Genomic DNA, 20,250 nt, shown 5'->3' with positions numbered 1-20,250 from the left:
GGGATAGAGGGAGGAAGGATTGCGGGATGGAGGAAAGGGATGGTGGGAGGGGAGATAGGGAACAGGAGAGGGTGACAGGCTGGAATGTGATGAGGGTGGAGGTTGAGGGTGGGGGTTGGGGGGGGGGGGGGTGGGGTGGGGAAGTGAGTGAAGGGGCAGGGGAGGGATGGAGGGGAGTGGCAGGGGGGAATATCGGGCAGGGATTGAGGGGTGGAAGCGGAGGAGGGGGTGTTGGGAGGGTGGGGGTTAGTTGGTTATCCGGATAAGGTGCTCACTGTGTCCATGTTGTTTGTAGTCTGTTTGGATGTAAGGGCATCAAGGAGAGTTGGACAGTGCCACAGGATGGACATAGCATGGCCCAAGAGGGGCAGAATGGCCACGTGGAGGCAGACAAAAAGGAAGAAGTTGGGAGAATGATGGAGATGACGGAATTGGTCAGTATGGCGAGACCAATCTTCAAACTGATTACAAATTCCCTGTTAAACCCATCATGTGTCCTTCCCATCGCCCTGACCCCCCCTCTGCCTTTTGATTGGTTTCAGAATGGAGATGCAGCTTCCGGGAACCTGGGAGAGCGGGAACGTGCCCCCAGCCAGCTCCAGGTGGTGATGGAGGAGCACCCAACAGCGCCCAAACCCTGAGAGCATCCAGCAGCAACACCAGCTCCACCTTTCCCACTGAACCTCTATTCCTCGCACCCAAAGATCTGACCTGACTTCGAAAGCGGGTTGCGATCGGCTCGCAAACCGCGTTTGGACTCTAGCCCAGTTTCAGAGCTGATTGAAACCCGGTTCGAGTCCGGATTGAAAATCAGAATTGAAATCTGCTTTAACTGGGATTTAAACCAGCCTTTCGCCGCCTTCTTCGTGCTGGCCCAGTGCCGTTGGGCGCTCCAAAGATTCCTACCTCAATTGACGTGAATGTTTCAAACTTGAGCCATTTTTATACTCCGCACCCACGGTAATGGGCAGTAACTGTCGGATCCCGAGGGACTGACATAAACCTACCTACCTCCAACAATGTGGGACTTTCCCTCAGCACTGTTTACACCCCTCCCCGAAAAGAGGGGGTGTAATATTCTTCCAGCGTACACAAGAGACTCGACACATCCAAAGATTTTAGAGATTTAGGGACAGAAACTGAATTTATCTTCTATTTTTTAAATCAAATAGCTTTGAGGTCTCCGAGGTGGTCAGCGGGCAGCCAGGCAGCCTCGCAGACCGGATGGAGTTTTCGCCCCGAGTCCCCGAGGGCTATCGGGGGGTGAGCCAGGAAACTGAGTGTTTGATCAGAGAGAGAGAGAGAAAAGGGTGTTCCTCGCACCAAGACCAAAGACAGACAAACCGCCGGAGGTGGTGGGGTCTCTGCTAATTTCAGTGTGTTCGAGGATGTCCCAGACTCTCCTCTCTCTCCATCCCTATTCTTCCCCCCCCCCCCCCCCCAACTCTCCAGAACGCAGCCCGACTGATAAACCAGAACTGGCTAGCTGTAGACATGAAGGGAGGTGGTGGCCCCAATCCGTTTGAAATGGCCATTGTCTGTGTGGAGTTTGCACGTTCTCCCCATGTTTGCATGGGTTTCGCCCCCACAACCCAAAGATGTGCAGGGTAGATGGATTGGCCGTGTTAAATTGCCCCTTAATTGGAAAACAACAATTGGGTACTCTTTAAAAAATCATTGTCAGCAAACCCCCCCCCCCACCCCCAGCAGTCGCGACACATCTGATCACCTCCTACCTGATACCCACTTCCAGGGATTACTAACTAATCCCCAGACTGAAGCCTGCTCTCTGTAACCTAACCTGCACATCCCTCGACACTGAAGGGCTGTTTAGCAGGGCCAATCCACCTAACCTGAACATCTTTGGACTGGAAAGATCTGGGGCTGGTTTAGCCATCCATTATTGAACGGTGGGACAGGGTTCAAGGGGCTGAATGGCCACCGCCTCTTCCCATGACTGTCAGTCTATGACACCCGCCAACATCATCCTCCCCTTTCTAATATGTGACCAAATAAACACTCCGTCTCCTGTGGCAGTGTCTCACTCTGGCTCGTTTGTTACCTCAGTCAGTAGTTATTGAATTTAGATATAATCCAAAAAAGCTTTTTAAATGTCAGTTTTTAAAAGATCACCAAACGCTCACTGACGGTGGGTTTGATACCAAAGTTCCCCCCGCTTTTTAACCATTTCTGTAGGCCGGAAGCTTTTTGTTCCTTGTATTCCCACGCACGACAGGGAGGGCACCGTCCCTTGTATTCCCACGCACGACAGGGAGGGCACCGTCCCTTGTATTCCCACGCACGACAGGGAGGGCACCGTCCCTTGTATTCCCACGCACGACAGGGAGGGCACCGTCCCTTGTATTCCCACGCACGGCAGGGAGGGCACCGTCCCTTGTATTCCCACGCACGGCAGGGAGGGCACCGTCCCTTGTATTCCCACGCACGGCAGGGAGGGCACCGTCTCCCCTTGCACTGACAGGAGTCAGCTGGCTGGCTGTAGGCCGGGTTACACAGCCCACGGCGCCTCCTCTAGCTGTGGTCAGGAGGAGAGATCCTTCCCGCTGTAGACACATTCCCCAGGATGGGGGGGGGGGGGGGATGGGAACATCCCTCCTGCCCTGGACAGGTTTCCTGGGGAATCTGGTCTGAACCTTTGGCCCGTGTTTACAGTAAGTGTCTCGGTGCCACCCCCTTTCTTCTACCTGCTATAGAGATCCTCACCGTGTTGTACATCTTCTTCCAGATCCTATTTACAAACAGATGTAATGTTTACTTTGAGTTTTGATGGCATTATTTTCAGATATTGCTACTGCTTGGGTGATTTTAGAAAACCATTTCTCACCAAAAGATACTTCTTTTGAATTATTCAGAATGAACAATGGTTTAATTTTTGTGGGGTGGGCGGGGAATTACTGAGACACAAATGTTCCAATTTGTAAAAACCCTGGATTTGCTCAGGACGTCGTCTTGTCTGAAGCAGCGGCAGCTAAGATAATCCAGTGGTCAGTTGTCCCTCCCTTCGCCAAAATCAAAGACTGTGCCTCTCTCTCCAACACTGCAGCAGGGGTTACGGGGTGCTCGCTGACCTTTAGCCCGAGACCAGGGATACCTAGGCCCAGCTGCTCCATCAATGATCTTCCCTCCATCGTAGGTCAGAAGTGGGGAGTTTGCGATGACTGCACAATGTTCCGCACCATTCGCGACTCCCCAGATACTGAAGCAGTCCCTGTCCAAATGCAGCAAGACCCGGACAATATCCAGGCTCGGGCTGGCAAGGGGCAAGTTACATTCGCGCCACACAAGTGCCAGGCAATGTCCATCTCCGACAAGAGAGGATCTAACCACCGCCCCGTGACATTCAATGGCATCACCATCGCTGAATCCCCCACTATCAACATCCTGGAGGTTACCACTGATCAGAAACTGAACTGGACCCAGCCGTATAAATACTGTGGCTACCAGAGCAGGTCAGAGGCTGGGAATCCTGCAGAGAATAACTCACCTCCTGACCCCCCAAAGCCTGTCCACCATCGACAAGGCACAAGTCAGGAGTGCGATGGGAGACTCTCCACTTGCCTGGATGAGCGCAGCTCCCAACAACACTCAAGAAGTTCAACACCATCCAGGACAAAGCAGCCCCGCTTGATTGCTCCCCCTTCCACAAACATTCACTCCCTCCACCACCGCGCACAGTGGCAGCCGTGTGTACCATCTACAAGATGCACTGCAGCGACTCACCAAGGTTCCTTAGACAGCACCTTCCAAACCCACGACCACTGCCATCTAGAAGGACAAGAGCAGCAGATACCTGGGAACCCCACCACCTGGAGGCTCCCCTCCGAGCCCCTCACCATCCCGACTCGGAAATATATCGCCCGTTCCTTCACTGTCGCCGGGGCAACATCCTGGAACTGGCTCCCTAACAGCACGGTGGGTGTACCTACACCACAGGAGCTGCTGTGGTTCAAGGCAGCAATTAGGATGGGCACCAAAGGCTGTTCCAGCCCCGACACGCACATCCTGTAAATTAGTTTGTTTTTTAAAAAAAGAACAAGTCTAACACAGCTCACCCTGACTGGAATTAGCAACCCCCAGTTAATTGTAGTGCTCCGAATGAGAGTGTGCTGCTTGGAAAGTGCCATCACGGCAGACTGTCTGTGTAACATTGCCCGAGACACATTGAAAAGGGGGACTCCCACCCCAGCTGCATGTCCAGAAACAGATTGGAACCGATCGCCGGCTGGGTGAGGTGGGAGCACTGGCATCAGTGTTCTCCCAAAATAAATACTCAAATAATCCAGAAAATGCCACTCCATTTCTTTTTTTTTAGCCACTGGGCTGTTATTTCAACACGTGATGTGCCAAAAACTATTTTCTGATTAATAACGTGTGAAATCAACTGCCTCGAGTGGTGTGGGCTGGGGCGGCACAAGACTTACCTACCCCCCAGGCCAAGACTCGGAGCTCTGCCTCTCCGGCTGGACGGCTAACGCCCTCGTTACTCACTCAGTGCTCCAGCCGCCTGCCCTCCCGTCGGGGCAGTGCTGTCCACTCTGAAGTCTATAGTCAAACCTGAGAGCAGGAGCTAGTACCAATGAAATGAAAACTCTTTTCTGTGTATTTTTGTAAAAGATGCTTGTTAAATGTTTGAATTTCTCTCGAATGTACGTTTTGATCACCAGGCTCTGCGGGATGCGGATTATTTTTCCACCCTTTGTACGTTGACGTCGCTGTAAAGATTATTTTCTCCCCCACCCACATTTCCTGGCATGGGGGTCAGTGCCCCCCTGCCCTGGCCACCGTCTACGTGTGCCTTGAAATCAGTAACCTTACAACAGAACGAGAAACAGAAATGAAAATCACTTATCGTCACAAGTCGGCTTCACATGAAGTTACTGTGAAAAGCCCCTAGTCGCCACATTCCGGCACCTGTTCGGGGAGGCTGGTACAGGAATTGAACCCGCGCTGCTGGTCTGCTTGCAAAGCCAGCGATTTAGCCCTGTGCTAAACAGCTGCGAATGCGCAGCAGAGTTGGGCAGTACCCGTGGAGAAAGCAGTTAACGAAGGGTTAACGTTTTCGGGTCGGCCTGACGCCCCTTCGGGGCTGGGGAGGGGGTGAAATGTGTCGTCCCTCCCCACTCAGCTCCGAGGAAGGGCCCAGCATTGTGTTTTTATTTCTGATTTTCAGCATCCATTGTTTTAATTTTGAGTACCCAATTCTTTCCCCCACCCCAATTAAGGGGCAATTTAGCCTGGCCAAGCCACAGACCCTGCACATCTTTGGGTTGTGGTGGTGGGGGGGGGCCACGCAGACATCCACCGTATTTTCTAACCTTTCGATAATCACTTTACCCCTCACTTATCTGGACCAAGGGCATCGGGACGGGCAAGAGTGAGACACCTCGTCCTCCAGCCTAGAATCCGTACCTCCTTGACCGTCCTGGTAAAACAGGGGCTCCCACCTCTAACTCTATCCGTGCAACAGCAGCTCATAATCCAGGGTTGGAAACATTGGATCCCGCACGGCCTCATTCTCTTCAAAGACATCTCCATTTAGAACATTTCCTTTCGGTAAAATAAAATTATTTGAAAAAAACGCTACTGTCTTTAAGATGCTAATTTCATTAAGTGTTTACAGCATTGCAGGTTGTGACAAGGCCGTGCCAGGATTGTTTTAACAGAATCTAGTCTCCGCGGCCGAATGTCCACCTTACCCACAGTTAAGACATCCCCGGCTACCCTGGTGAATGGAGCACTTCGGAGGTTGGCCAGCAGGTGGCCGGACGTTTCCATAGTTCAGCTGGGTGGAGAAATCACCCTCAGCTGAGCCAGAGCTCCTGGGGTCACTGGCTGGGGGCGACCCACCAGCGCAGTTTGAATCCTGCGCCCGTACCCAACCCCTCAACCTCTGACCCCACTCGGCTGACAGACCGGGCTCCCCCCCCACAGCCCCGTCTCGGTTAATGCTCAGCCGATAGAACCAGCTGGTGCCCCTGAACAGGCTGGAGGAGCCGACACACAGACTAGTCAAGCAACTCAAGGGCAGCACGGTAGCACTGTGGTTAGCACAAATGCTTCACAGCTCCAGGGTCCCAGGTTCGATTCCGGCTTGGGTCACTGTCTGTGCGGAGTCTGCACATTCTCCCCGTGTCTGCGTGGGTTTCCTCCGGGTGCTCCGGTTTCCTCCCACAGTCCAAAGATGTGCAGGTTGGGTGGATTGGCCAATGATAAATTGCCCTTAGTGTCCAAAATTGCCCTTAGTGTTGGGTTGGGTTACTGGGTGATGGGGATAGGGTGGAGGTGTTGACCTTGGGTAGGGTGCTCTTTCCAAGAGCCGGTGCAGACTCGATGGGGCGAATGGCCTCCTTCTGCACTGTAAATTCTAAGAATCACTCTACCATTACCACCCAGCCAGGGGATCAACCCTGGTTCAGTGAAGAGAGCAGGCGAGCTTGCCGGGAGCAAAACCAGGCATAACTGGCGATGCTACCACCCAGGGTTTGTGTGCCACAGTATAAGCAGCAAGTAATAGACAGAGCTCAGCCATTCCACAACCAACGCATCAGATCTGAGCTCTGCAGTCCTGCTACATCCAGCCGTGACTGGCGGTGGACAATTAACCAACTCACAAATCTCCCCATCCTCAGCATATCAGTGAAAAGGCTGAAGCATTCGCTACAATCTTCAGCCGGACATGCCGAGTGGATGATCCGTCTCGGTCTCCTCCGGAGGTCCCCAGCATCACCGATGTCAGTCTTCAGCCAGTACGGTTCACTCCACGTGATAGCAAGAAACGGCTGAAGGCGCTGGACACAGCAAAGGCTCTGGGCCCTGACAATATGAAAATGAAAATAGATCGTCACAAGTAGGCTTCAAATGAAGTTACTGTGAAAAGCCCCTAGTCGCCACATTCCGGCGCCTGTTCAGGGAGGCTGGTACGGGAATCGACCCGTGCTGCTGGCCTGCCTTGGTCTGCTTTCAAAGCCAGCGATTTAGCCCAGAGTGCTAAACCAGCCCCCAATATCCCAGCAATAGTACTGAAGACGTGCGCTCTGGAACTTGCCACACCCCTAGCCAAGCTGTTACTGTAGCTTCATCGACCAGAAATGTGGAATATATCCCAGATATTCCCTGTGCACAAAAAAAAGACAGATCAAACCCAGCCAACCACCCATCGGTCTACCCTTGATCATCAGAAGCTGATGAAAGGTGTCATCAACAATGCTTTCAAGCAGCACTTGCTTGGCAATAACCTGCTGAGTTTGGGTTCCTCCAGGATCACTCAGCTCCTGACCACATTTCAACAAAGAGCTGAACCCCTGAGGTGAGAGGACTGCCCTCGACATCAAGGCAGCGTTTGACCGAGTGTGGCATCAAGGAGCCCGAGCGAAACTGGAGTCAGTGGGAATCAGGGGGGAAACTCCCCGCTGGTTGGAGTCATTCCCGGCACAAAGGAAGATGGTTGCAGTGGTTGGAGGTCAATCATCTCAGCTCCAGGACATCACTGCAGGAGTTCCTCAGGGTAGTGTCCTCGGCCCCAACCATCTTCAGCTGCTCCATCACTGACCTTCCCTCCATCATAAGGTCAGGAGTTTGCGGGTGACTGCACAATGTTCCGCACCATTCGCGACTCCCCAGACACTGAAGCAGTCCCTGTCCAAATGCAGCAAGACCCGGACAATATCCAGGCTCGGGGCTGACAAGGGGCAAGTTACATTCGCGCCACACAAGTGCCAGGGAATGTCCATCTCCGACAAGAGAGGATCTAACCATCGCCCCGTGACATTCAATGGCATTACCGTCGCTGTGTCCCCCACTATCAACATCCTGGGGTTACCATTGATCAGAAACTGAACTGGACCCAGCCGTATAAATACTGTGGCTACCAGAGCAGGTCAGAGGCTGGGAATCCTGCGGAGAGCAACTCACCTCCTGCCCCCCCTCCCAAAGCCTGTCCACCATCTACAAGGCACAAGTCAGGAGTGTGATGGGAGACTCTCCACTTGCCTGGATGAGCGCAGCTCCAACACTCAAGAAGCTAGACACCATCCAGGACAAAGCAGCCCCGCTTGTTTGCTCCCCCTTCCACATTCACTCCCTCCACCAGCGACGCACAGTGACAGCCGTGTGCACCAGCTACAAGATGCACTGCAGTAACTCACCAAGGTTCCAAAGGACAAGAGCAGCAGATACCTGGGAACCCCACCACCTGCCGGTTCCCCTGCAAGTCACCCACCACCCTGACTTGTACGTCGGCCGTTCCTTCACTGTCACTGGTTTGAAGTCCAGGAAGTCCCTCCCTAACAGCACAGTGGGTGTACCTACACCTCAGGGACTGCAGAGGGCACAAGACGACAGCTCACCCCCACCTTCTGAAGGGCAACGAGAGAATGGCAACCCATGCTGGTCGAACCAGAGGCGCCCACATCCCAGAAAGTCACATTTTAACAAACCGACAGATTGCGAGGCTTTACAGTGAGTAGATCAAAACGATATTCAGCTTCATTTTATTTACAAAGGACAGGATAAGAACTTTATCACAATATTTACAGGTCAGAAATGATAACTAACACGGTTATAATGGCCAGCAATGAATTAGCCTCAACATTCAAGCTCCCTGAGCATTCAGCCTACCCCTGGACTGACCTCCTTCACGCATGCAGCACACAGGCAGGGCAGGGAAGCGTGCACAGGTTTATAGAACAACGCCGCTCAAACTCTCCGCAGTAAAATAGAGGCGGTGCGTTTGGTGGGAATACCGTCCCGTGTCCATGACACCTTTTCATGTTTAACACAGTGACTGAATACGAGCGTTTCTAATGGATCTTTCACTGGGACAGGTCCCAGTGCAGCAGACACCATTGGATGGCTTTTTGTGACGTAGGAAATTCAGCAGCCAATGTGTGCACAGCAAGATCCCAGTCAATGACCAACTATTCTATTTTAATGTTGGCCGAGAGGCAAATTTAAGACCAGGACATGAGGGAGACCTCCATTCCTCATCAACCAAGATCCATGGGATTGTGGACAAGGCCCTGGTTTAATATCTAACCCTCAAAACCGAGCACTCCAACAGTGCGGCACTCCCTCAGTACTGACCATCTGACAGTGCGGCGCTCCCTCAGCACTGACCCTCCCACAGTGCAGCGCTCCCTCAGTACTGACCCTCTGACAGTGCGGCACTCCCTCACTACTGACCCTCTGACAGTGCGGCGCTCCCTCAGTACTGACCCTCTGACAGTGCAGCGCTCCCTCAGTACTGACCCTCCCACAGTGCGGCACTCCCTCAGTACTGACCCTCCCACAGTGCGGCGCTCCCTCAGTACTGACCCTCTGACAGTGCAGCGCTCCCTCAGTACTGACCCTCTGACAGTGCGGCACTCCCTCAGTACTGACCCTCCCACAGTGCGGCACTCCCTCAGTACTGACCCTCTGACAGTGCGGTGCTCTGTACTGCACTCTTGGCCTCAGTGTTGTGGGACAAATCCAAGGGTTTTTGATGCACGGAACAGTATTGGCCTGTGAGGTGCTGCTGCCACTTGAGCTTCAGGCAGTGGCTCAAGAGGGTTTCGGTCTTCATGTTAGCTCACGTTTGGTCAAGGGAAGCCACTGGGAGGGGGAGGTATTATCCATACTAATTCGTGCTCACAGATAATTATTTAACGCACATCTGCCGAAGAGTACAGGTATCTTTCTGGAAGAGTTCGGACAGTTATCGGCAGACGGGTGAGCTCTCCATCACCGCCAGGTTCCTCGCAGACTCGCGAGTTTCTCTGGTGGCTCATTGGCTGGGATCAAAATGGATCTGTTCAGGAAGCTGCCGAGTTGACCTATGGACCAGCGGCGTAGCTGGCCAATCAGGACATTTTAAAAAGGGTCACCAAGGGGTGAAGGAAAGTTTCGGCAGTTTGGGACCAAACCTTTCAGAATAGAGGATCTCCCCTTTAATACAGAGAAGGGGAACGATTCCCCCTCTCGGAAGGCTGTGGGCCTGTGGATTCTCATGCCCAGTGGGCGACTGAGTATATTGCAGGCTGCGTTAGACATGATTTCTGAATTACCGGGGAATCTCAGATGCACAGGGAAGTAGACACGGAGACCACGGTTTAATCATCCATGATCGACTGAATAATGGAGCAAGCTCGATGGGCTGGATGGTCCATTGCTGCTCCTATTCCTGATCTTGGGCACCTATCTGAGGAACTCTTTAACACAGCTCTGCGGCCAACCACGGAGGATCCGGTTCACAGTCAGGCTCAATGGCCCCGGCGAGGTCACCCCGAGGAGCAGGACTCCTGCATTGCACGCGGACAGGCGAGGAGACGACAGCGGCAGGTGGGTTGGGACAGTGCACACCTGGAGAATGGCACGGTGGAAGGCTGGGAGTGAAGTGCCCTCCAAGAGGCAATACAGAAGCACGGGTGGAAATGGCAGTCTGCTGTTCCTGTAGTTAGTCAGAATCGCCGAGCTTTCTCTCTCACACTCTGTCTCCAGTCTTTACAGAACGCGGGCCCACACTGGGGCTTAGATCAGAGGCCAGGCAGCAGAACAGGAAACACAGCAGTGGGTCAGTGGAGCTCTGCCCCCTTCCCCAGAGCCAGTGATGACGGGCAGGAATGTGTCCAGCGTGGGTGCAGGTGGCGCCAGCCTGCACCCTCACATCGTCACCCAGGTCCTCAGCGCACCAACAAGACAAACAACTAAAGTAAACTTCAAGCTTTGGGAACTAAATATTTCCTGGTAAACTTCCCCAGCCCACCCGCCCGAAAGCAAAGCACAAAGTTGGACGCACCCAAGCACCAGCAGCCTGGCGGGGGCATCACCACAGGGGTAAGGAGTTCGATTCCACTTGGACAAGTGTCCTTTTTGCCAGTCTGCATGCCAACACGTTCACATCGAGACCACCAGAATCTTCAGCTGGCGTGCGGGGCCCGTCGGTTGGTCCAGTCTTTCCCTTGAGGAGCCAGTTGACTATGGTGCCATCCAAAAGGGCATCTGTTGCTGGGCCCTCTGCGGGGGCAGCGCGTAGCGGCACTCTGCACTCCAGCCACGCACCATGCTCTGCCGCCTTCTGCAATGTTCCTCCTCCTCATCCGACGAGTCTCCGCCGTACGACACCAGGCGCGCGCCGTGATCACCCAGTCTCCGCATCTTCATCGACGGCTGGTCCCCGAGGTGATCTACAGGCAGGCAAAGAACAAGAGACACAAACGCACACACACACGCACACACACACACACACACACAGAGAACAAAACCAACAGTCCCAACAAGAGCAGCTCGGGGAGAAAAACGGGTTTGTTATTGGGAGGGAGTCGTTGTTGATGTAGATTTGGCGTGGGGTTGGCGCACGGGCCCGGGGAATCCAACACACAGCAGCAGGCAGGTTAGCACCAATGTTTCATCACCAGCGGAACCAGGGAGAGAGAGAGAGAGAGAGAGAGAGAGAGAGAAACACAAAAAGGTGATGTTAGAAGGGGTACCAGCAGTTTCCCAATCCCATTTGCAGGGCTGACTCTGACCAAGGGGGATTTACAAAATAACCCACACGTGACCGACACAAGTTCCTCAGCGTTTACACTTTACCAGAGTTAGCGCTCAGCTGGGATCTCCCCGTTTTATGCAAGTATCGCACTCAGCCTCACTTAGGTACAGGCAGCACATTATACCCCCCTCGCAGGCGGTCAGGCAGTGGTCAGGATCAGGGACCCTGGCTGATTTCCCCTCTCTCTCTAATCCAGGGATCACTGGACAGCGATCAGGAGCAGGAACCCTGGCTGATTTCCCCTCTCTCTCTCTCTAACCCAGGGATCACTGGACAGTGACCAGGAGCAGGAACCCTGGCTGATTTCCCCTCTCTCTCTCTAACCCAGGGATCACTGGACAGTGATCAGGAGCAGGAACCCTGGCTGATTTCCCCTCTCTCTCTAATCCAGGGATCACTGGACAGTGATCAGGAGCAGGAATCCTGGCTGATTTCCCCCCTCTCTAACCCAGGGATCACTGGACAGTGATCAGGAGCAGGAACCCTGGCTGATTTCCCCTCTCTCTCTAACCCAGGGATCACTGGACAGTGATCAGGAGCAGGAACCCTGGCTGATTGCCCCTCTCTCTCTAACCCAGGGAACACTGGACAGTGATCAGGAGCAGGAACCCTGGCTGATTTCCCCTCTCTCTCTAACCCAGGGATCACTGGACAGTGATCAGGAGCAGGAACCCTTGCTGATTTCCCCTCTCTCTCTAACCCAGGGATCACTGGACAGTAATCAGCAGCAGGAATCCTGGCTGATTTCCCCTCTCTCTAACCCAGGGATCACTGGACAGTGATCAGGAGCAGGGACCCTGGCTGATTTCCCCTCTCTCTCTCTAACCCAGGGAACACTGGACAGTGATCAGGAGCAGGAACCCTGGCTGACTTCCCCTCTCTCTCTAACCCAAGGATCACTGGACAGTGATCAGGAGCAGGAACCCTGGCTGATTTCCCCTCTCTCTCTCTAACCCAGGGATCACTGGACAGTGATCAGGAGCAGGAACCCTGGCTGATTTCACCTCTCTCTCTCTAACCCAGGGATCACTGGACAGTGATCAGGAGCAGGAACCCTGGCTGGTTTCCCCTCTCTGTCTCTAACCCAGGGATCACTGGACAGTGATCAGGAGCAGGAACCCTTGCTGATTTCCCCTCTCTCTCTAACCCAGGGATCACTGGACAGTAATCAGCAGCAGGAATCCTGGCTGATTTCCCCTCTCTCTAACCCAGGGATCACTGGACAGCGATCAGGACCAGGAACCCTGGCTGATTTCCCCTCTCTCTAACCCAGGGATCACTGGACAGTGATCAGGAGCAGGAACCCTGGCTGATTTCCCCTCTCTCTCTAATCCAGGGATCACTGGACAGTGATCAGGAGCAGGAACCCTGGCTGATTTCCCCTCTCTCTCTCTAACCCAGGGCTCACTGGACAGTGATCAGGAGCAGGACCCCTGGCTGATTTCCCCTCTCTCTCTAACCCAGGGATCACTGGACAGTGATCAGGACCAGGGACCCTGGCTGATTTCCCCTCTCTAATCCAGGGATCACTGGACAGTGATCAGGAGCAGGAACCCTGGCTGATTTCCCCCCTCTCTCTAACCCAGGGATCACTGGACAGTGATCAGGAGGTGGAACACTGGCTGATTTCCCCTCTCTCTAACCCAGGGTTCAGTGGACTGTGATCAGGAGCAGGAACTCTGGCTGATTTCCCCTCTCTCTCTAACCCAGGGATCACTGGACAGTGATCAGGAGCAGGAACCCTGGCTGATTTCCCCTCTCTCTCTCTAACCCAGGGATCTCTGGACAGTGATCAGAAGCAGGAACCCTGGCTGATTTCCTCTCTCTCTCTAACTCAGGGATCACTGGACAGTGACCAGGAGCAGGAATCCTGGCTGATTTCCCCTCTCTCTCTAACCCAGGGATCACTGGACAGTGATCAGGAGCAGGAACCCTGGCTGATTTCCCCTCTCTCTCTCTAACCCAGGGATCACTGGACAGTGATCAGGAGCAGGAACCCTGGCTGATTTCCCCTCTCTCTCCCTAACCCAGGGATCAATGGACAGTGATCAGGAGCAGGAACCCTGGCTTATTTTCCCCCTCTCTATCTAACCCAGGGAGCAATGGACAGTGATCAGGAGCAGGAACCCTGGATGATTTCCCCCCTCTCTCTGTAACCCAGGGATCACTGGACAGTGATCAGGAGCAGGAACCCTGGCTGATTTCCCCTCTCTCTCCCTAACCCAGGGATCAATGGACAGTGATCAGGAGCAGGAACCCTGGCTGATTTCCCCTCTCTCTCCCTAACCCAGGGATCAATGGACAGTGATCAGGAGCAGGAACCCTGGCTGATTTCCCCTCTCTCTCCCTAACCCAGGGATCAATGGACAGTGATCAGGAGCAGGAACCCTGGCTTATTTTCCCCCTCTCTATCTAACCCAGGGAGCAATGGACAGTGATCAGGAGCAGGAACCCTGGATGATTTCCCCTCTCTCTCTGTAACCCAGGGATCACTGGACAGTGATCAGGAGCAGGAACCCTGGCTTATTTTCCCCCTCTCTCTCTAACCCAGGGATCACTGGACAGTGATCAGGAGCAGGAACCCTGGATGATTTCCCCTCTCTCTCTGTAACCCAGGGATTACTGGACAGTGATCAGGAGCAGGAACCCTGGCTGATTTCCCCTTTCTCTCTCTAACCCAGGGGTCACTGGACAGTGATCAGGAGCAGGAACCCTGGCTGATTTCCCCTTTCTCTCTCTAACCCAGGGGTCACTGGACAGTGATCAGGAGCAGGAACCCTGGCTGATCTCCCCTCTCTCTCTAACCCAGGGATCACTGGACAGTGATCAGGAGCAGGAACCCTGGCTGATTTCCCCTCTCTCTCTAACCCAGGGATCACTGGACAGTGATCAGGAGCAGGAACCCTGGCTGATTTCCCCTCTCTCTCTCTAACCCAGGGGTCACTGGACAGTGATCAGGAGCAGGAACCCTGGCTGATTTCCCCTCTCTCTCTCTAACCCAGGGATCACTGGACAGTGATCAGGAGCAGGAACCCTGGCTGATTTCCCCTCTCTCTCTGACCCAGGGATCACTGGGCAGTGATCAGGAGCAGGAACCCTGGCTGATTTCCCCTCTCTCTCTGACCCAGGGATCACTGGGCAGTGATCAGGAGCAGGAACGAGTGACGAAGTCCATTCAAGTCCCCTTTCCTGACTAGGCGAGTTCCAATACTTGCACAGAGAGCAGAGATGGACCTACAGAAGTCAGGGCCGCCACATCACATTTAGAAACTTACGACTGAAATACAAATTTAAAATCTCAACGAGTAAAGTCAGTCAGCCCAGGGAGCAATTAAAATGATCAAACAGGTATCTCTCTGTCACCATTTCTAACTGGGATGACTGGCTGCAGGTGGGAGGAGGGAAGGTCAGTGGAAGAATCGTCCAGGGCCAATCCCCAGCTGCGCAGTGCGACCTGCAGCTAAACACATGTGGGCAGCATGGTAGCACAGTCTCTTCACAGCTCCAGGGTCCCGGGTTCGATTCCCGGCCTTGGGTCACTGTCTGTGCGGAGTCTGCACGTTCTCCCCGTGTCTGCGTGGGTTTCCTCCGGGTGCTCCGGTTTCCTCCCACAAGTCCCGAAAGACGTGCTGTTAGGTGAATTGGACATTCTGAATTCTCCCTCTGTGTACCCGAACAGGCGCCGGAATGTGGCGACTAGGGGCTTTTCACAGTAACTTCATTGCAGTATTAATGTAAGCCCACTTGTGAAAATAATAAAAATTGTTATGTGACGCCAAATTATCAGTCCGTTATCCACAGCACATGTTACATCTCACAGTGAGTCAGTGTTACTGTGGGACTGGGTGTAACTGAGTCAGGACACAGTTACTGTGGGACTGGGTATCACAGTGAGTCAGTGAGTTTGCACTGAGTGCTGAATTTGGTGCTTTTTGAGTGCTATAGTAAGAGTTTGGTGACTGAGGGAGTGCTGAATTTGGTGCATTTTGAGTGCTATTGTGAGAGTTTGGTGACCGAGGGAGTGCTGAATTTGGTGCATTTTGAGTGCTATGGTAAGAGTTTGGTGACCAAGGGAGTTAGGTGAGGAGGGAGTAAGGTGCTCCTTTCATTTTGTTTCCGACATTTCCACAAAGAGTGAGAAGAGAGCCAGGAGTTTACAGAAAGTGTAGCTGACTGGGAGCAGAGTCGGAGGGCGGAGATCTAGTTAGTCGACAGGGCAGCTATATTCTGTAAGGTAAGAGGGGATGGAGGCTAGGCCAGTTACATGCTCCTCCTGTAGGATCTGGGTGGTGAGGGATACCACCGGTGTCCCCGCTGACTATACCTGCGGGAAGTGCACCCAACTTCAGCTCCTCAAAGACCGTGTTAGGGAACTGGAGCTGAAGCTGGATGAACTTCGGATCATCCGGGAGGCAGAGAGGGTGATTGAGAAGAGTTACAGGGAGGTAACCACACCCAAGGTACAGGACAAGAATAGCTGGGTTACAGTCAGGGGGAAAAAAACAAACAGGCAGACAGTGCAGGGATCCCTCGTGGCCGTTCCCCTTCAAAACAAGTATACCGTTTTGGATGCTGTTGGGGGGGATGACCTACCGGGGGAAGGCCCTAGTGGCCAGGTCTCTGGCACTGAGTCTGGCTCTGGGGCTCAGAAGGGAAGGGGGGAAAATAGAAAAGCAATAGTTGTAGGAGATTCAATGGTTAGGGGAATAGATAGGAGATTCTGTGGTTGCGAGCGAGACTCCCGGAAGGTATGTTGCCTCCCGGGTGCCAGGGCCAGGGATGTCTTGGATCGTGTCTTCAGGATCCTTAAGGGGGAGGGTGAGCAGCCAGAAGTCGTGATGCACATTGGTACCAACGACATAGGTAGGAAAAGGGGTGTGGAGGTAATAAACAAGTTTAGGGAGTTAGGCTGGAAGTTAAAAGCCAGGACAGACAGAGTTGTCATCTCTGGTTTGTTGCTGGTGCCACGTGATAGCGAGGCTAGGAATAGGGAGAGAGTGCAGCTGAACACGTGGCTGCAGGAATGGTGTAGGAGGGAGGGCTTCAGGTATTTGGATAATTGGAGCGCATTCTGGGGAAGGTGGGACCTGTACAAGCAGGACGGGTTGCATCTGAACCAGAGGGGCACCAATATCCTGGGAGGGAGGTTTTCTAGTACTCTTCGGGAGGGTTTAAACTAATTTGGCAGGGGAATGGGAACCGGATTTGTAGTCCAGCAACTAAGGTAGCCGATATTCAGGACGCCAAAGCGTGTAATGAGGCAGTGGGGAAGGGAACACTGACAAAGGAGAGTACTTGCAGGCACGGAGATGGGTTGAAGTGTGTATACTATATATGAGTATAGATTCAATGTAGATTTCCCAAAATGGTCTGCAGACTCCACGGTACGAATTACAGGGCCAGATTATACAAACTGTTCCCGCCCCCCTCCTCCCAAATCCCAAACTGTGGACTATGCAGCTCACTCACCCAGAGACGCTGGAAGTCCGAACAGTCCCCCGGATTCTCCTGGCTGCAGTAACCCTTCGTTCCGAAGCCGGGGCGGCGGTGGCATTAGGTGCCTGGCCGGGCAGAGCACAGAGACGGTTAGGCAAGTTTAAACTTGCACAGGAAATCAGAAACGCCTCGCGAGATTTAATGCAACGTATTTATTCTCGCTCAATGAAAATAAGGAATCCACAATGGAGGTTCAGGGACAGACTTTCCATCAAAGGTATTTTTACACTGAGCTTCCAGCTCCCCAGGTCAGCTCATCACTGAGAGAATGCATCAACCACGCACAGAACAGGAGACTGTTCCTATCACTGACCCTCGGAAGGGGAGATGTACAGTGCTATCCGCTCCTGTGTGAAGGTGACTTATCTGGAAATAGCCCAGCCCCGCACCCAGAGTTCGAGGAAACATCTTCGATCTGTTCTTGTGCAAGTGGGTAATAGATTAGGTTCAGCTCCATTGCTCGCCAAATGGTAACAAATATGCCGGTTGCATAAACATCTCCGGCTCGCCCAGCTGGGTCATTGAGCAGGAGACAGCAATTCGCTGAGTGGAAGCCTGGTGGAATGTACCATAGGGCCAGGATCAGGAGATGCGCTGAAATCAGCAAAGACCCTGAATCGGAGATCGGCACATGTGGGGACGCCAGTTCCACCGGACGGACACACCCATCCCCACCCCCACACACACACACACCCACCTGTCCCCCTCCTTCACGCGGCCGCAGGGATCAGCGAAGATCGCTCCACTTCCACTTCGTCCAGTCTGACAGGACCCTGTACCTAAATTAGTCATATGAATGGGTCCATGCTATGAGCAGAAAAAAGCAGCAGCATTAGCAGCAGTAACAATGCTCCCTACCGCAGCATCCCATTGCTAGGTTTCAGATGTCAACACATCCTGACTGCCCAACTCTATTTAAACGGTGCACCTTCAACGAAGCAGCCCGGGGCTGAAACACAGGTGCCCGGTTCCAGATTTCAGTCTGCTGCAGAGGCTGCTGATCCAATGCCCTGACCCACGCACCGGTCATTCCGGGAGACAGGAAGAGAGCCTGCCATTAATGCAGCTTACACCAGCTGCTCTCTCCCAGTGGCCCGTTAACACAGCGGGCAGCCCTGGGCATCCTGGGCTATTTACGTCCATCAATGAGGCTAATCAATAGTGTCAGGAACAGGCCGGGGATTGACACAACAGCTCGGGAAGCAAGGTAGGAAATTCAAACAGGAAACTTCCTAATGAACACGGACCTCACATCTAAACCAACCCACTCAACAGCAAAGAGCAACCTCAACGCAACGAGTCACAGGGCAGCAACTCTGCAAGTGGTGATGAGGAAGATGGTGCAGAGATTCTAGAGAGAGCTTTACTCTGTATCTAACCCCATGCTGTACCTGTCCAGGGAGTGTTTGATGGGGACAGTGCAGAGGGAGCTTTACTCTGTATCTAACCCCGTGCTGTACCTGTCCTGGGAGTGTTTGATGGGGACAGTGTAGAGGGAGCTTTACTCTGTATCTAACCCCGTGCTGTACCTGTCCTGGGAGTGTTTGATGGGGACAGTGTAGAGGGAGCTTTACTCTGTATCTAACCCCGTGCTGTACCTGTCCTGGGAGTGTTTGATGGGGACAGTGTAGAGGGAGCTTTACTCTGTATCTAACCCCGTGCTGCACCTGTCCTGGGAGTGTTTGATGGGGGCAGTGTAGAGGGAGCTTTACTCTGTATCTAACCCCGTGCTGCACCTGTCCTGGGAGTGTTTGATGGGGACAGTGTAGAGGGAGCTGTACTCTGTATCTAACCCTGTGCTGTACCTGTCCTGGGAGTGTTTGATGGGGACAGCGAAGAGGGAGCTTTACTCTGTACATAACCCTGTGCTGTACCTGTCCTGTGAGTGTTTGATGGCGACAGTGTAGAGGGAGCTTTACTCTGTATCTAACCCCATGCTGTACCTGTCCTGGCAGTGTTTGATGGGGACAGTGTAGAGGGATCTTTACTCTGTATCTAACCCAGTGCTGTACCTGTCCTGGGAGTGTTTGATGGGGACAGTGTAGAGGGAGCTTTACTCTGTATCTAACCCCGAGCTGTACCTGTCCTGGGAGTGTTTGATGGGGACAGTGTAGAGGGAGCTTTACTCTGTATCTAACCCCGTGCTGCACCTGTCCTGCGAGTGTTTGATGAGGACAGTGTAGAGGGAGCTTTACTCTGTATCTAACCCCGTGCTGCACCTGTCCTGCGAGTGTTTGATGAGGACAGTGTAGAGGGAGCTTTGCTCTGTATCTAACCCCGTGCTGTACCTGTCCTGGGAGTGTTTGATGAGGACAGTGTATTGACCAAAGGGATGCAGCATTTCAGGAATGTTGCTGTTGTGTTACTGGTGCTATCCTGTACCATAATGCACCCTCAAGCCCTCTTCTCCTTGTGAAGCCCCCCCGGCTACAATAGCTCCCAATGATGCTTGCCAGCATACCTCACTGGTTGCTCTCTGGGCCTGGGGACAAGCAAGGACTTCGAAACATTTTTATCTTGGCTACTGAATGTGAAAAATACCCCGGGGAGTCTGTGAAGAAATGAGGGAACTGCTTGGACTGCGACATCAAAACTACAAACTCCCACCCTCATTCAAACATGCGGCCTCAGGCTCCAGAGAAGATCCTTCACCAGACTGTCCGCCTTACACACAGTCCCCCTGACAGGGCAGCCCTCCCAAGGGACTGCACTCATCCCCTCATGCCCCTGGTGACAGGCCAGGCCTCGCCGTAACCCGGATTTTTTTTGGGGGGGGAAGAGACCCGGTCTGGGGGGGGGGGGGAACCAGACAGCCCACAACACCCGCACGTCCTGCACGGAATAAGAGCGCATCTCCCACCTGGTAGCCCAGCAGTGCCGATTCCTCCTCGCTCTCTTCGGTGAAGCGTCGCTTGTGGGCCGGAGGTGTTGGGAGGTGGGCGGAGGATCGCGGTGCAGCCAGCATCCCCTCGTAACCCGGTGCGTTGGCAGCTAACGATGCAGCGTAACCAACACCCCCGGAGCTCTGCGGCACGCAAACAAGAATTGGAATGAGGTCACATCTCAGAACGTGGACCCGCTATTCCGCCGTTCCCTCACCCTGCCCCACCCAGGCTGGCACTCGCCAGGTGGACAGCCTTCGCAAATGTTCCAGGAGCAGGAGGCCATTCGGCCCCTCGAGCATGCTCCACCATTCAATAAGATTG

At 53.5% G+C, this 20,250-nt stretch overlaps 2 protein-coding genes across 2 annotated transcripts in view; one reads left to right on the top strand and one right to left on the bottom strand.

Annotated features, from left to right (window-relative positions):
* LOC140403010 (immunoglobulin superfamily DCC subclass member 3) overlaps window positions 1–5,600 on the top strand; it is a 127,047-nt gene extending 121,447 nt beyond the window's left edge. Inside the window, 2 exon segments of the mRNA XM_072490666.1 lie at window positions 296–434; window positions 543–5,600. Of these exon segments, the coding sequence (XP_072346767.1) occupies window positions 296–434; window positions 543–641 (238 nt within the window). The 3' untranslated portion in view covers window positions 642–5,600.
* Window positions 5,601–8,483: 2,883 nt separating this feature from the next.
* Window positions 8,484–20,250, bottom strand: part of LOC140403008 (KH homology domain-containing protein 4-like) — a 58,212-nt gene continuing 46,445 nt past the window's right edge. Inside the window, 4 exon segments of the mRNA XM_072490665.1 lie at window positions 8,484–11,183; window positions 17,018–17,109; window positions 17,742–17,851; window positions 19,905–20,069. Of these exon segments, the coding sequence (XP_072346766.1) occupies window positions 10,975–11,183; window positions 17,018–17,109; window positions 17,742–17,851; window positions 19,905–20,069 (576 nt within the window). The 3' untranslated portion in view covers window positions 8,484–10,974.

The sequence above is a fragment of the Scyliorhinus torazame genome, chromosome 26 (assembly GCF_047496885.1).
Source record: "Scyliorhinus torazame isolate Kashiwa2021f chromosome 26, sScyTor2.1, whole genome shotgun sequence".
Classification (NCBI taxonomy): Eukaryota; Metazoa; Chordata; class Chondrichthyes; order Carcharhiniformes; family Scyliorhinidae; genus Scyliorhinus; species Scyliorhinus torazame.
The sequence above is the reverse complement of the archived record's forward strand: the minus strand, read 5'-3'. Positions and strand labels throughout refer to the sequence as shown.